Genomic DNA, 16,234 nt, shown 5'->3' on the forward strand with positions numbered 1-16,234 from the left:
GATTGGTGGAGAGGAGCCCACGTCATGCCAGCTGTGAAAGGGAGGGCTTGTGACGCAAGAACACCTCAGCGCGCGGATTGGCTTCTTTGAGGCTGGAGCACAGTAGAGCCTGGTGTCCGGTCACTGCTGCTCCGGGGCCACCACTGCAGCTCCCTGCCCCGCAGCCGAGGCCACCGCTGCCGTCTGTGTCACCGCCGGGGGACTGGTTATATGATTAGGCCACAGTCTTTAATGAGTAAACAAGCTCCTTTCTGTGGTGTTCTTGGCCACGCATTTATGGAGTTTCTGAAGGGCCCCAGAGATTACTGCCAGGAACAGCACGACCTTTATGAGGACAAATGAACTGTGGAGGTTCATTGCTACTCTACTGGGAAGCCCCGGTAAGATCGGTTATCCTGGACACACAAGTGTAGAGTTGAAATCATCGGAGAATTTTACAAGAATTCGGACCTGGATGGGGTAAACCTGGGTGCACTTCCTTTCCATTGACTCAGTATTACTGAACTGAGGTTCATTTCATTTCCTGTTATTCTCAATTACATTTTCAAAGCATTGAGAATTTCCAGTGGAGTACATTGGAGTATACTTGTTTCTTAACATCATTTCTGTATTCAAATATTTAAAACACTTTTTCGTAACTGTATTGTTTCAACTAAATTAACATGGCTCCAATGAACCGGCCAGCCCCTGTGGAAGTCACATACAGGAACATGAGATTTCTTATTACACACAGTCCAACAAGTGCAACCTTCAACAAATTTATAGAAGAACTTAAGAAATACGGAGTTACTACAATAGTAAGAGTATGTGAAGCCACCTATGACACTGGTCTTGTGGAGAAAGAAGGCATCCAGGTTCTGGATTGGCCTTTTGATGATGGGTCATCACCATCTAACCAGATTGTCGATGACTGGTTAACTCTTGTAAACATTAAATTTCGTGAAGAACCTGGTTGTTGTATTGCTGTTCATTGTGTTGCAGGTCTTGGGAGAACTCCAGTGCTTGTTGCCCTAGCACTAATTGAAGGTGGAATGAAAAATGAAGATGCAGTACAGTTTATAAGACAAAAGCAGCGTGGAGCTTTTAACAGCAAGCAACTTTTGTATTTGGAGAAATATCATTCTAAAATGCGGCTATGCTACAAAGACTCCAGTGGTCGTAGAAACAACTGTTGCATTCAATAAAACTTGGCTCCCTGATGTTATTGCCTTGGAAATGGAACTTGAGACAGGACTTAATTATCATACATATTAGCCAACATGTAGGCTTAATGAATGACAAGTCTAATGAAGCTTCCATAGGAATCATGAAAAAGCCACAAGCTTGACAGAATTGTAGCCTCTATGTTTGGCTTCATACTATTCCCATGCCAGAAAAAATATGTAAGAATTGAGAGATTAGGTGCCAAAATATCCAGCACAATACTTGTATATTTTTAGTATCATATATAATTAAAATCCTAGAAATTATGAACAGCACTGTAAACCATATGTGGTTTATTCCTTTAGTCCTTTCAAACATTGCAAGTAGGGCCTATGTGGTTATTTGTTCCTTCATGTTTACCATCCCACATGAGCACCAGTATACATCAGGTTTTAGCAAAAATTGATTTTTATTGGATTCTTACCAAGACTTAGGGGATTATTTAATGTCTTTCTATTAAGCTCATTTTGTGCTGTGAGGAAAACCTCCATTTTGAAAAATCACAAATCTGTGGTTAAAAGTTCATGTAAAATACACATTGTACAGAAACACATGGGTGATGTTTTCAGACAAAAAAGTCTTACAGTTACTTTAATGTTTACACTTGGGGTGCAACTTAGAGGGGGAGGGCCTGAAGACAGAGTGGGAGGAGGCTATGAAATATCTCTAGTAAAATGTTGCCTTTGTCTTGTGCAGGATGTATAGAATAGGTCTTTTATTTAGCAAAAAAAAAATTATTTTTAAGGCAGAGATGCTTTATAGCCCAAACATTTCTTATTTATAAAATTTCTGAAATCTTGAAATTCTTCACCATGTCTATTGGAAGTTTATTAACTATTTTTCTTTGAAGCATATTTTTTCTTGTCTTCCCAATCAAGAGAAGTAGGTTTCTACTAATGAAGTGAGTAGGCATCTAATATTTTATATGCTTTTTGAACTGTGCAACTTTGTATTTGGATACCTGATACTTTGTTTTATTATGTAATTGATAAGATGATGACCTGTATTAATGCTAGTTTAACCATATATTCATACTGTCTGGGAATATAGTTCTGCAGGAGAAATAATTTCAGTGTTCACCATTCACCAGCTAGTACAAGAGCTTAACCATCTAAATAAATAATGAATTGTAGGAGGGAGAAAGAGGTAGGATGGTAGAAATGTGTTAATATGCCTCCTACCCATCCTTTACTCTTGGGACTCTGTACACATTTCTCCCCCTGAAGCCTTCTCTTATTTTTCATAGGAAGTATCTGCTCCCTTCTCTGGTTACCCTTGACCTTTATCTGCTCTTCTTTCATGGACTTAACCACTTTGTCCCTTGTGGAACAATGAATTGTGTCCATATCTCCTTCACTAGACTCTGAGCTCTGTAAAGGCAGAGTTCTAGGAAGGATTCTAGATTTCCCACAAGATCTAGCTAATTGTTGGCAATTAGATGAAGAAATTCTTGGGGAGGAAGTCAGGGTTATAGAAAAGTGAATTCTCAGGGCCTCAGGGACAAGGCTCTCATTCACTGTGTGCCTGGGTATCTCCCCTCACACTAGAAAGTTCAAAGGAAAAACACAGTGACAAAGATAGCCATTTTAGAACCCATTTATATTGTCAGTGTTACTCTGGGCATGTTCCAGCCTCACAGCAGCCTCTGAGACTGCATCACACTGTTTGAACATTCATGGCTTCCTTGGGCCAAGTATAGCTGTCCAGTGTAAAGGAGTCATAGTCTGGAGTGTAGACCAGGGATCTTACAAAAGCCTCTTTGTCCTTGGGCTCTGGGTAGTAGGAGGCCAGGTTGTGTTTGTACGCGAAGTCGAGGACCTAGGGAAAAACATATTGGCTGAGGAACTGGAACTAAAGAGGAATCTGCCTAAAAGTTGCCTAAAGGTTGCTTGGGAGCCTGTGGGAGGGTAATAGCCCCTGCGGAACCATGAACTGTTGTCCCTGAAGCCACTCGATAGGAGGGATTTTGAGCTTTCGCCTGGGTAGGAAGCTGCGACGTGGTGGAATAAATACTAGGGGGGGATCGAGAGGCCTCAGACTCAAGTCTGCCTCTGCTTCCAAATGCCTGTGGGTCCTCAGCAGTGACATTATCCTTGTTGAGCCTCAGTTTCCTCATATGTAAAGTGGGAATAATGAGACCTTTCTCTGGAGTAGTGTGAGGATAAAATTAGGTAACAGGCAAAATCAGGTTTCTAGTACCTGATATTTTTCCCCCACTAAATGTGGTTGGAATTGGGAGAAGAGCCTGGACATTGTTCTCTGGGTATTAGATATGGTTTCGGAAGAGCATTAATCTCAATATCTCAATAGGGTGGAGCTGGGACTATGAGCTGGACTGTTAGTCTTGAGGGCTGATTCTGGAGCCTACAATGGACAACTCATGCGGAGCACATACTGTTGTGCAATGCATCTTCTGAAATTATTTTTAAAACTTATAGAAAATGTAAAATATATATACTAATAAAAATGATAGTATAATAAACCCTAATGCAACAGTTATCTATATTCAACAGTTATCAATGTTGGGCCAGTCTTTATTGCATTGTGTTCTGATTCTCTGAAAACCCATCATCTCTGCAAAGTCTCTAGGAAGACATTTTTCCTTGGAATATTCCATGAACATGATCATCCTGTGGCCCAGCCTTTCTGAGAAAAAGGGGAGGAATGAGCATTTTCCCTACACTGAGTGTAGAGCTTTCTCACTGTCCTCTTTAACCTTCAGAACTCTGGGAGAGAGGAATTACCATCCCCTTTGGAAAAGGAGGAAACTGAGGCTCGGGAAAGTGAAGTAATTGGCAGAGCTGGGACCTGATAGCCAGAGCTCTTTTCATGATGCTATGAAAATTGACCTTTCTGTATAAATAGGCACTTATGATTCAGTTTTTAAAAATTCCACCCACATTCTGGTCTACAAGACTATGGACTTTGTTGACCTTTTTGCCTGGTGTTTGAGGGGAAATCCAGGAGCTTTCCCAGAACTGGCCTGAGGGGGTGTTGGGGGTGGGGCTCGAGCTGCAGGCAGGGGTTTCTCATCCAGCCTCTGGATGGGAGCTTAGGATGTCTCCACAGCTGCCATCCCCTTAGCTCTCCTAAACTCACAGAGAGAGGAAGTCGTTGAGCCTCACTAGCCATATTACTGGGGGTAGGATGCTCCTTACTTTGATGGCGATTCTCAGAGACACATCTCGGATGGTGCTGAGTGGTGGGTACAGTCTCCCCTGGGACAAATGCTGCTCAGAGACCTCTTGGGCAATTTGCTGGGGAGAGAGAACCGAGAGGAATAAGCTGAGTTTCTGCCTTCCCAGAACAAGCCCAAACCATTATTCCAGAGATTCACCTCGCCCCTCATAGGTGGCCAACCATTGCAGTTCCTGTTGTAGTCTCTGCCCTCTCATGGTCCCAGGGCAGCTTAATACTTGGGCTTTTATTATTTTTTAAAGATTTATTTATTTATTTTAGAGAGTGGGTGAAGGGCAAAGGGAGAGGGAGAGAAAGAAAATGGAGCCCGATGTGGGGCTACATCTCACGACCCTGAGATCATGACCTGAGCTGAAATCAAGAGTCGGACACTTAACCAACTGAGCCATGCAGGTGCCCCAGTGCTTGGGCTTTTAAGCAAAGACACATCCTTTTCTGTACTGTGAGATTGGCTGAGAGTTTAAACTATACAAGACCCTAAATTCTAAAGGAGAATCACTAAGACCAAGGTGAATAAACTTGTGGCTTGTAAAGCAGACTCTCTGGCTGGTCCAGCCTACTGCACAGAGATCCCTGAGACCCTCCCTTCCTGAGTTCCAGCCTCTCCCACATCCTGGGTGCCTACCTAGGTCATCTTGTCTCTCTGTATTCAGAGCTCCTTGAGCTCTCCCTTCCAGTCCTGAGCAAAGGCTTCTTCTGCAGTGAGTGACACCATAAAGGGGCCTTAGGCTTTATCTGAATGAATGCCCTAGGCACAGCATCCTGGGAACAGCCCCTCCCACAGCTTCCTTCCGTGGTTCAGAGCTGGTCTGAGGCCCAGCCCTCCCCCTCAAGCCTCATCCTCCAGCCTCAGGTGCTGGTGCTCAGCCAGCCTTGTGGAACAGCTTCTGTTCTGTGCTGGCTCTGAATCCACTCCCACCTGATCTTTAAATTTGGGAAAAGCCATGGTGCTCTCTGAGAACTGTGTCCCAGAATGGATGAACCAAAGGAGTTGGTCTTGCCTCAGAGTTTGGCTGACTTTATGGATGTGGGCCTCCTCCTCTTCCATCTCATTTTCATGCTCCTATCTCTCCTTTCCTCTATTCATTCCAACATTAACTGAGCTCTATGATATGCCAGGCTCTGTGCTAGTTGCTGAGGATCCATGGCAGAGAAGCCTTTTTCCTCCTGTAGTCTGGAGTCAGTGGACAATTAACAAATAGGTACAACAATTATAACATAGAAGTGAGTGCAAGCAGAGGGGGCACATAGGCATAGAATAAGGCAGGGCCTGGTCTGCCATGTACAGGAAATCTTCCCGGGAGATGTGACAGCAGCTAAGACCTGCAGGACAAAGTATGAATTACTTGAAAAGGGAGAGGCAACATCACATGCAATTTCTTGGAGAGAATAAGCAGGAGGGAGCATGAGTTCTAGACTGTAAAAAGAACATTGGCTAGGTCAATGGGAGGGGGAGGCTAAAGGCTGGAGAGGAAAGGAGGGCCTGGTGATGACATGCCTTATATGGAAACCATGTGAAGGAGTTTGGGCTTTATCCTGTAAGCACTGAGGAGCCATTCAAATGTCTGAAATGAGCAGAGACATGGACTGGGTTTTCAAGGATTTTTTGGGGGGATAGGTACAGAAGATGGGATCAGAGGGAAGCAGGATTTCCATGGCTAGATCTGCATCTGGAAGAGTTATCCTGCAGAGTGAAGAGATGTATCATGTATGGTGGTCACTTCTCAGATGTTGGGCACTGGTAATGCTCTGCTGCAGCTTGGAGTAAATCATCGGGGGCCATCCTGGTGCTGTCACTGGTCACAAACCCAGTGACCTTGGGCATGTAACTTAGACTCTCTGTGCCTCACTTTCCTTGGGTATCACATAGGAATAATCACTATATTTTACAGAGTTGTCAGGTGGAATGAGATATATAAATCTCCTAAAAGTTATAGTAATTTTTTCCATAGGAAAATCAGATTCAACTTAAATTGTCTTAACTTAAAAGTACCCCTTTCAGAAATATAACTTGCCAGCCCTTTAAAGACCAAACTGTCAGCTCCTAGAAGGGAGGGATCTTGTCCCAATTGCAGCAAGAGATTAATAGGTGGATTGAGGAGAGGTTCCTGTGTAGTTGATGAACACTGTTCATGAAATGATGGAGCTGATCTGTCCCAGTCACTAGGAGGTGGGGGTCTAGATGCCTCTTGGGGTTACAGAGGAAGGCTCTAGCAACCTTCTTCTGTGCAACAGGGGAGTTTGCTTTCAGGCTAATTTCAAGCAGGAAATGACTCTTCCCATCCAATGGGGGGGGGGATTCAAACAGCTCCACCCACAGCCACGGGACACCACCACCACTGAGAGAGCAATAAGAAGAAATACACAGAAGAGTCACACAAGATGGACAGAGGCCCATGGCACAAAGCCATAGCCAGTGTGCAATGGGGGAGGCTGACAAACCTTTAGGAGACACTACTTGCATATTCTTGTGGAGTCAGTGCTCAAAGACTAAGATTTAGTAAGAAGGAACCTAGAACATGAGATAGTTCCTTGTGGGACTCATAGAAGAGGAGCCTGCTGGGGCTATGTAGAAGCCCTTCCCATGTCTTGCTGGTCTGGGGCGCTCACCAGTGCCATGGCAAGGGGGAAATGCAATCGTGTCAGAAATCACAGTAGAGCCTTTGGAGCTTATTGGGGATAAATATATTTAGTATTTGTTTATAGTTTTGATTAGTTTAACCTCCCTAAAGAGACATTTCTATGGTTTCCTCAGAGTGAAGATAAATGTGAAGTGCTGGTATTTAGTAAACACGTGGTAGATGTAAGCCACTGTAGCTGTTAGTACTAGCAGTCGTTATTAGGAATGTAGGCTGTCATTCTTAACGAATTCTTTCATTGTTTTCATCATGTCCAGTGAAGACTCATTTTGAGAGTGCTCCTAGGAAGAGAGCTGGAGCAGGGGCACCCCTGTATCTGTGTTCAAGATCCGGGTCCTCAGAGTAGGCAAACCAGGCTTGCAGCTTATCCCTTCCTTACAGAAAGCTGCCCTAGTGGAGCTTATTCTGCAACAGGTTACCCTGGTAAAGTGGCCAAGATCAGTGGTCGGAAGAATCCATTGCTGGTCATGGTCCATGAGCCTTGTTTCAGATGGCTCTGGTGGCCTTGCCTCTGTTTCAGGCATGTATGTGAGCACTGCTGGGAGGCAAGAAGCAGCCTGAAGTATGTCCCCTCACTGCCAGTGCCTCCTGCCAATACCTCCTCCCATTGACTCTTCATTATCTTCCCTTAAAAATGTTGTGTGTGGAGGAGAAAAGATGGCAGAGGAGTAGGGGACACTTTCAACTGGTCCCCTGAATTGAGCTGGATATCTACCAGACCACTCTGAACACCCATGAAATCAGCCTGAGATGTAAGAAGATAGATCTGGATCTCTACAAACAGAATATCGCACATGGTTGGTTTCGAGGTACAAAGCAGGGATCCGTGATTCCGCGACCAGATATAGGAGGATAAATGGCAGCGGGAGGAAGCCTGGCTGTGGGGATCCTACACTGCCAGTGAGTGATAGCCTCCCCTGCTGGGGATGGGGCACAGACTCGCAGACTGGAGGCGGGGAAAAGACTTTAGGGCAGCCCCCCAATGGAAACCCGGAGCGGCAGGGCCATGCATGCGAACTGGGGGCGGCTGGTGGTTCTAGAAGCACAAAGGGCAGAGACGAGCCCTGACCAGGAGGCGAGGACTGGGAGCGCTGTTGAGGGGCACACCACCCAGGATGCTGTAGTTTATAGCAGCACAGAGAGATACGGGAGATAGTGTGCCTGGAGAGCTCACTGAAGAACAGACTGCGGGAGGGAGCATGAGTTCTAGACTGTAAAAAGAACATTGGCTAGGTCGATGGGAGGGGGCAGAGGCAGAGGGTTGGAAACAGTCTCTTCTGCTCTGAGGCAGAGGGTTGGAAATGGTCTCTTCTGCTCTGACTCATGGAAGAGACATGGAAAGCCTCTAGGGAAAGCCGCCAGAGAACAAAAGCCCCAAAAAACCGGTTTCCACTGAGACCATCCCCCACCACAGGGCGGGCAGGGCAACTCTGCCCAAACAGGGTTGCCTGAGTAACAGCGAGGCAGGCTCCTCCCCCAGAAGACAAGCTGGGAAAACAAGAGGCCAGCAACCCTAAGGTCCTTAGAAAACAGGTGCATCTTGCTAGGGTTGTGGTCAATAATTTGGACTCTGTACATTCCCTCAACCACCCATCAACAGAATGACTAGGAGGAGGAACGCCCCAAATAGGAAAGACTCAGAGACTATGACTTATGCCACAGATTTACAAATGGATTCAGATATAACCAAGATGTCAGAGATGGAATTCAGGGTAGCAATTGTGAAGACAATAGCTAGAATGGAGAAATCAATTAATGCAACATAGAGTCTCTAAGGGCAGAAATGAAAGCTGAATTGGCAGAACTTAAAAATGCTATCAATGAGATCCAATCCAATCTAGATAATCTAACAGCTAGGGTAAGTGAGGCAGAAGAACGAATTAGTGACCTGGAAGACCATTTAACAGATAAAAAGGGAAAAGAGGAGGGCAGGGAAAAACAACTCAGAATCCATGAAAATGGAATCAGAGAAATAAGTGACACCATGAAGTGTTCCAATGTCAGAATTATTGGAATCCTGGAGGGGGCGGAGAGACAGAGGACTAGGAGATATATTTGAGCAAATCGTAGCTGAGAACTTCCCTAATCTGGGGAATGAAACAAACATTCATGTCCTAGAGGCAGAGAGGACCCCTCCCAAGATCAAGGAAAACAGGCCAATGCCCCGGCATATAATAGTAAAACTTGCAAATCAGAATCAAGGAGGCCATCTTAAGGGCAGTTAGAGGGAAGAGATTCCTTATGTACAAAGGGAGGAACATCAGAATAACATCAGACCTATCCACAGAGACCTGGCAAGCCAGAAAGGCCTGGCAAGACATATTCAGGGTACTAAATGAGAAGAACATGCAGCCAAGAATACTTTATCCGGCAAGGCTCTATTTTGGAATGGATGGAGAGACGCAGAGTTTCCAAGACCAGAAGAAACTGAAAGAATATGTGACCACCAAGCTGGCCCTGCAAGAAGTATTAAGGGGGGGGGGGTTCTATAAAAGAAGAAAGACCCCAAGAGGGATATAGAACAGAAATTTACAGAGATGATCTATAAAAACAACGTCTTCACAGGCAACATGATGACAATAAATTCATATCTTTCAATAATCACTCTCAATGTGAACGGCCTAAATGCTCCCATAAAATGGCACAGGGTTGCAGATTGGATAAAAAGACAGGACCCATCCATATGCTGTTATCTACAAGAAGCTCATTTAAAGATACGTCCAGATTGAAAGTGAAGGGATGAGGTCCATCTTCCATGCCAACGGACCTCAAAAGAAAGTTGGGGTAGCAATTCTTTTATCAGACAAATTGGATTTTAAGCTAAAGACTGTAGAGACACAGAAGGACACTATATCATTCTTAAAGGCTCTATCCAACAAGAAGATCTAACAGTTGTAAATATCTATGCCCCCAACACGGGAGCAGCCAACTACATAAGCCAACTGTTTAACCAAAATAAAGAGTCATATTGATAATAATGTTAATAGTAGGAGACCTCAATACTCCACTCTCAGCAATAGACAGATCATCTAAGCAGAAAATCAACAAAGAAACAAGAGCTTTGAATGACACACTGGACCAGATGGACCTCATAGATATATACAGAACATTCCACCCCCAAACAATAGAATATTCATTCTTCTTGAGTGCACATAGAACTTTCTTCAGAATAGACCACATACTGGGTCACAAATCAGGTCTCAACCGATACCAAAAGATTGAAATTATTCCCCTCATATTCTCAGACCATAATGCTTTAAAACTGGAACTCAATCACAAGAAAAAATTTGGCAGAAATTCAAATACTTGGAAGCTAAAGACCACTCTGCTCCAGAATGTTCCGGAAATCAAAGAAGAACTTAAACAATTCATGGAAACCAACGAGAATGTAAACACATCGGTCCAAAACCTATGGGACAGTGCAAAGGTGATCCTAAGGGGGAAATATATAGCCATCCAAGCCTCATTCAAAAAACAGAAAAATCTCAAATTCACCAACTAATTTTACACCTTAAAGAACTAGAGAAAAAGCAACAAATGATGCCTAAGCCATGCATTAGAAGAGAAATAATTAAGATTAGAGCAGAGATCAATGAATTAGAAACCAGAAACACAGTAGATCAGATCAACGAAACGAGAAGCTGGTTCTTTGAAAGAATTAATAAGATCGATAAACCACTGGCCAGACATATCCAAAAGAAATGAGAAAGGACCCAAATTAATAAAATTATGAATGAAAGGGGAGAGATCACAACTAACACCAAGGAAAGAGAAATAATTATTAGAAATTATTATCAACAACACTATGCCAATAAATTAAGCAACCTGGAAGAAATGGATGCCTTCCTGGAAATCTATAAACTACCAAGACTGAAACAGGAAGAAATTGACAACCTATATAGACCAATAACCAGTAACGAGATTGAAGCAGTGATCAAACACCTCCCAAAAAACGAGAGCCCAGGGCCTGATGAAATCCCTGGGGAATTCCACCACAAACATTCAAAGAAGAAATAATACCTATTCTCCTGAAGCTGTTTCAAAAAATAGAAACAGAAGGAAAGCTACCAGACTCATTCTATGAGGCCAGCATTACCTTAATCCCCAAACCAGGCAAAGACCCCATCAAAAAGGAGAATTTCAGACTGATATCCCTGATGAATATGGATTCCAAAATTCTCAACAAAATCCTAGCTAATAGGATCCAACAATACATTAAAAGGATCATCCACCATGACCAAGTGGGATTTATCCCCGGGATGCAAGGGTGGTTCAACATTCGCAAATCAATCAATGTGATACAACATATTAATAAGAGGAGAGAGAAGAACCATAATGGTCCTCTCAATTGATGCAGAAAAAGCATTTGACAAAACAAGGCAGGAAACATCCTTTCCTGATTACAACTCTTGAGAATATAGGGATAGAAGGAACATTCCTCAAGTTCATAAAATCCATCTATGAAAAACCCACAGCGAATATCATCGTCAATGGGGAAAAGCTGAGAGCCTTTCCCTTAAGATCAGGAACACAACAAGGATGCCCACTCTTGCCACTATTGTTCAACATAGTACTAGAAGTCCTAGCAACAGCAATCAGAAAACAGAAATAAAAGGTATTCAAATTGGCAAAGAAGATGTCAAACTCTCTCTCTTGGCAGATGACATGATACTTTATGTGGAAAACCCAAAAGACTCCACCCCCAAACTACTAGAACTCATAACAGCAATTTAGTAATGTGGCAGGATAGAAGACCAATGCACAGAAATCAGTTGCTTTCTTATACACTAACAGTGCAGTTGTAGAAAGAGAAATTAGAGAAACGATTCCATTTATAATAGCACCAAAAACCATAAGATACCTCAGAATAAACCTAACCAAAGAGGTAAAGGATCAACAACAGAATACTCATAAAAGAAATTGAAGAAAACACAAAAAGATAGAAAAATATTCCATGCTCATGGATCAGAAGAATAAACATTTTTAAAATGTCTATGCTGCCCAGAGCAATCTATACCTTCAATGCCATCCCGATCAAAATTCCAATGACATTTTTCAAAGCCCTGGAACAAACAATCCTAAAATCCGTATGGAGTCAGAAAAGACCCCGAACCGCAAAGGAAATGTGGAAAAAGAAAAACAAAGCTGGGGGCATCACGTTGCCTGATTTCAAGCTATATTACAAGGCAGTGATCACCAAGACAGCATGGTACTGGCACAAAAACAGACATATAGACCAATGGAACAGAATAGAGAGCCCAGATATGGACCCTCAACTCTATGGTCAACTAACCTTCAACAAATCAGGAAAAAATATCCAATGGAAAAAAGACAGTCTCTTCAATAAATGGTGCTGGGAAAATTGGACAGCTATATACAGAAGAATGAAACTCGACCATTCTCTTACACCATACACAAAGATAAACTCAAAATGGATGAAAGACCTCAATGTGAGATAGGAATCCATCAAAATCCTAGAGGAGAACATAGGCAGTAACCTCTTCAACATCAGCCACAGCAACTTCTTTCAAGACAAGTCTCCAAAGGCAAAGGAAACAAAAGCAAAAATGAACTTTTGGGATTTCATCAAGATAAAAAGCTTCTGCACAGCAAAGGAAACAGTCAACAAAACAAAGAGGCAACCCACGGAATGGGAGAAGATACTTGAAATGACACTACAGACAAAGGGCTGATATCCAAGATCTAAAAAGAACATCTCAAACTCAACACCCAAAAAACAAATAAGTCATAAAATGGGCAGAAAGACATGAACTGACACTTCTCCAAAGAAGACACACAAATGGCTAACAGACACATGAAAAAATGTTCATCATAATTAGCCATCAGGGAAATTCAAATCAAAAACACATTGAGATACCACCTTACACCAGTTAGAGTGGCAAAAATGGACAGGGAAAGAAACAACAAATGTTGGAGAGGTTGTGGAGAAAGGGGAACCCTCTTACACTGTTGGTGGGAATGCAAGTTGGTACAGCCACTTTGGAAAACAGTGTGGAGGTTCCTCAAAAAGTTAAAAATAGAGATACCCTATGACCCAGGAATTGCACTCCTGGGTATTTACCCCAAAGATACAGATGTAGTGAAAAGAAGGGCCATATGCACCCCAATGTTCACAGCAGCAATGTCCGCAATAGCCAAACTGTGGAAAGAGCCAAGATGCCTTTCAACAGATGAATGGATAAAGAAGATGTGGTCCATATATACGATGGAATATTACTCAGCCATCAGAAAGGATGAATACCCAACATTTGCATCAATATGGACAGAAGTGGAGGAGATAATGCTAAGTGCAATAGGTCAAGCAGAGAAAGTCAATTATCATACGGTTTCACTTATTTGTGGAACATAAGGAATAGCATGGAGGACATTAGGAGAAGGAAGGGAAAAATGAAGGGGGGGAAATCAGAGGGAGAGATGAACCATGAGAGACTATGGACTCTGGGAAACAAACTGAGGGTTTCAGAGGGGAGGGGGGTGGGGGGATGGTTTAGCCTGGTGATTGGTATTAAGGAGGGCACATATTGCATGCAGCACTGGGTGTTATACGCAAACAATGAATCATGGAACACTACATCAAAAACTAATGATGTACTGTATGGTGACAAACATAACATAATTTTAAAAAAATGTTGTGTGTGTTCTGAGAGAAGTTTAAGCCTCAAGGTGATCTTGAGAGAAGCTTGAGGTTCAAGCATTGAGGATCTACTGCTGGCTTAAGGGGCAAGTAGGTAGAAGAGAGGAGAGAAGGAATCTTTGGGGGCCCAGTGTAGGACCCGGTATAGAAGACAGGCCCGATTGGGAGCATGCACGCAAGGGAGCAGGGACAGCGATACCTCTGCTGTCAGGAGGAAGATCTCATCTGGGATGTGCCGGACCCCGCCAGCAATGACTCCCAGAGCCACTCCAGGGAACACGTAGGCATTGTTTCCTTGCCCAGGAATGAAGGTCTTGCCATCTTCCAGAGTCACACTCTTAAAGGGACTTCCACTAGCAAAGATCCCTCGGCCCTGGAGGCAGGGAGAAAAGCAGAGATGGAGCCTGGCGATGGGTTTCAGGCAGTAACGGTGGCCTAGTTTTATCTCCCAAATGTCAAACCCTTCTTCATTCCCTCCCACATGCTCAGCATTGTGCTGAGCACACTGCAGGTGCTGAAAGCACACTTGTTCATTTGACCAGAAAGTTTAGCTCCCACTGAGTTACCTGGCAGCCAAGAAATCACTGAAAGGTGAAGGTTTTTAATCTATCACCTCCTGAGTGGGCTAACCCAGGACACGACAGGAATGCAGGTGACCTAGAGTCTATGAATGCCTCAGGTTCTGGTCAAAGTTCTATGTTACTAGAGGAACCTTGAGCAGTATAACATGAGGATGAGAGCTTGGGCTTTGGAGCGAGACCTGGGTTTGAGGGCCAGCTCCACTCATTAGCTCTGTGACCTCGGGCAAGTTATTTCATCTTTCTGAACCTCAGTTTTCTCATCAGGGATGGGGGTTTTTCTTTACCCTCATAGGGTTACTCATAATATTACTATGTCCTCAGCCTGGGGAAGGAAGGACTCCCCGCTGACCTCAGTGACCCGGTAGCACTTCTCAGCCGTGCACTCGGCCTTGCTGGTGGGGTTGCTCAGGGCAAAGATGATAGGGCGCTCGTGGAAGGAGGCCATGTCCCTCAGAATCTGCTCCGTGAAGGCTCCTGCGATGGCAGCAACACCTACAGGGAAAAGGGGGGTTGTAGGGATGCCTACTCTTTATAAACACCCCATTCCTCTCCTGGTGATGGTCATGGGGGGGACTTGGTACAACGTGGAAGACTCAGGAATCTTGGAGATAGCATCTGCCATAGGGATGGATAGAGGGAGCTGAAGAGAAAAGGGTCTTCTTGGTTCAGCTGGGTGAGACCTCCTCTTAATCCTTGAGGGAACACTGGTCCCTTCAGGTCCCTGCCCGGATAAGATGTCCTGTGAAGGCATTCCTGGGCAAAGTCCTTTAGAGTGCGTGCCTCTCCCAATATAGGGAGAGATGCCAGTTTCCCCTCTTTGGGAGAGCAGTGCTCACTTCCTCTCAGAGAGACCAGCCCTGTGCTTTTCCACTGCACTGTATAATTCTGCATCACTAAGCCCCAACTTAGTGCCTTAGTTCTATGGTTTTTATACAGTAGTCACTCAGTGAAAGACTGTGGCACTGAGGTGGACATGGGATCGGTGAGACAGCAGTACTTCCATCAATTACTCATGGAATTAGTAATTACTGCTGGCTGAGCCTTAGTTTCCACCTGCAAGTCAAGGTTAGCTGGGCTGGACAGTGGGACTTCTGCCTTCTCCTACCTATGATGGCTGTGGGCTTCACCAGCCTCACCACCTCCTCCAGGCTGTTCACTTCAGGGTGGTCCTGGGCAAACATCTCCTTCTCATGGTTCAGGTGGTTCCTTCCCTGCAGGGAAAGGAAAACATGATGCCGGGCAGTAAAAATTGATTGGCTGGACGTGGATGCCTCTGCAGATCCTGAGAGCATTCCCCGGAGAGCCCTGTGCTTCGGTCTGAGCTGTCAGAAGCCTTGTCGCTCATCCTCTTGATCAGATCTCCTGGTAAAAACTAAGGTGGAACCTAAGGACTTTAATGTGTGTTTTGTCATAGTGTGGGGGTGTGTGTGGGTTTCTTTAGCCCAGACCACACATGGAGAATCCCTAAAGACTTTCTTTGCACTTTTAGGGACATGGCTTCCTGGGACAGAACAGAAAGGCTCTCATGAAATACCTGAGTCTGACCAAGACCATTGGCCCCAAGGTGTCCAGCACTCAGAGCCAGTTGAGGGATGGGGGCCTGAGCCATCAGGGTCAGAAAGCTAATTTGAATGTATTGTATAAGAGCCATTGGCCTCCCTGTGAACAATAATAAGCTAAACCCCAGGACAGGCTTGCAATGGCTGGCTGTTCCCACAAGCTCAGGATCCTTACATTTCTTCAAATAGGAGTCAGGGTTTGACAGGCCAGTAAATGGTACAGATCTTCTGATGACTCCTTTGGGTCAGCTGGCCTCATGAGAATCAGAGTGAAGACTTGAGTAGGGGTAAGCTTACTGGGATAAGCAAAATAATGTTGAAAGGTGGCAAGAGGGAAGTGTGGCAGCCTCTTGTGGCTTTTACCTTTGCTGCATTATGCTCTGGAATGACCTGGGCTGG

The 16,234-nt window shown here is 44.2% G+C and overlaps 2 protein-coding genes across 4 annotated transcripts in view; one reads left to right on the forward strand and one right to left on the reverse strand.

Moving 5' to 3' along the window:
• Positions 1-662: 662 nt before the first annotated feature.
• On the forward strand, positions 663-1,184 carry LOC114226632 (protein tyrosine phosphatase type IVA 1-like). 3 transcript variants are annotated; one of them, XM_028126810.1, is made up of 2 exons: positions 663-998; positions 1,074-1,184. In XM_028126810.1, the coding sequence occupies exons 1-2, from the start codon at positions 663-665 to the stop codon at positions 1,182-1,184; spliced, it is 447 nt and encodes a 148-aa protein (XP_027982611.1). The 3 variants fall into 3 exon arrangements, with proteins under 3 accessions (XP_027982611.1, XP_027982610.1, XP_027982612.1); XM_028126811.1 differs by having other exon boundaries at positions 672-785; positions 855-1,184; XM_028126809.1 differs by having other exon boundaries at positions 663-1,184.
• Positions 1,185-2,783: 1,599 nt separating this feature from the next.
• The window catches only part of ME3 (malic enzyme 3), a 114,080-nt gene continuing 100,629 nt past the window's right edge, over positions 2,784-16,234 (reverse strand). Inside the window, exons 9-13 of the mRNA XM_028126799.2 lie at positions 15,382-15,487; positions 14,626-14,768; positions 13,895-14,068; positions 4,362-4,460; positions 2,784-3,021 (exon numbers count right to left, since the gene is read on the reverse strand). Coding sequence (XP_027982600.2) covers positions 2,860-3,021; positions 4,362-4,460; positions 13,895-14,068; positions 14,626-14,768; positions 15,382-15,487 — 684 coding nt within the window. The 3' untranslated portion in view covers positions 2,784-2,859. The remainder of the gene's footprint in view (positions 3,022-4,361; positions 4,461-13,894; positions 14,069-14,625; positions 14,769-15,381; positions 15,488-16,234) is intronic.

This window comes from Eumetopias jubatus, unplaced genomic scaffold (genome assembly GCF_037043125.1).
Source record: "Eumetopias jubatus isolate StellerSeaLion01/CBP00866 unplaced genomic scaffold, mEumJub1_p1.0 scaffold_13, whole genome shotgun sequence".
NCBI classification, from domain to species: Eukaryota; Metazoa; Chordata; class Mammalia; order Carnivora; family Otariidae; genus Eumetopias; species Eumetopias jubatus.

Bases quoted from the DNA above. Each gene is read 5' to 3' on its own strand.
- LOC114226632 (XM_028126809.1), top strand. From the start codon at position 663: ATGGCTCCAATGAACCGGCCAGCCCCTGTGGAAGTCACATACAGGAAC.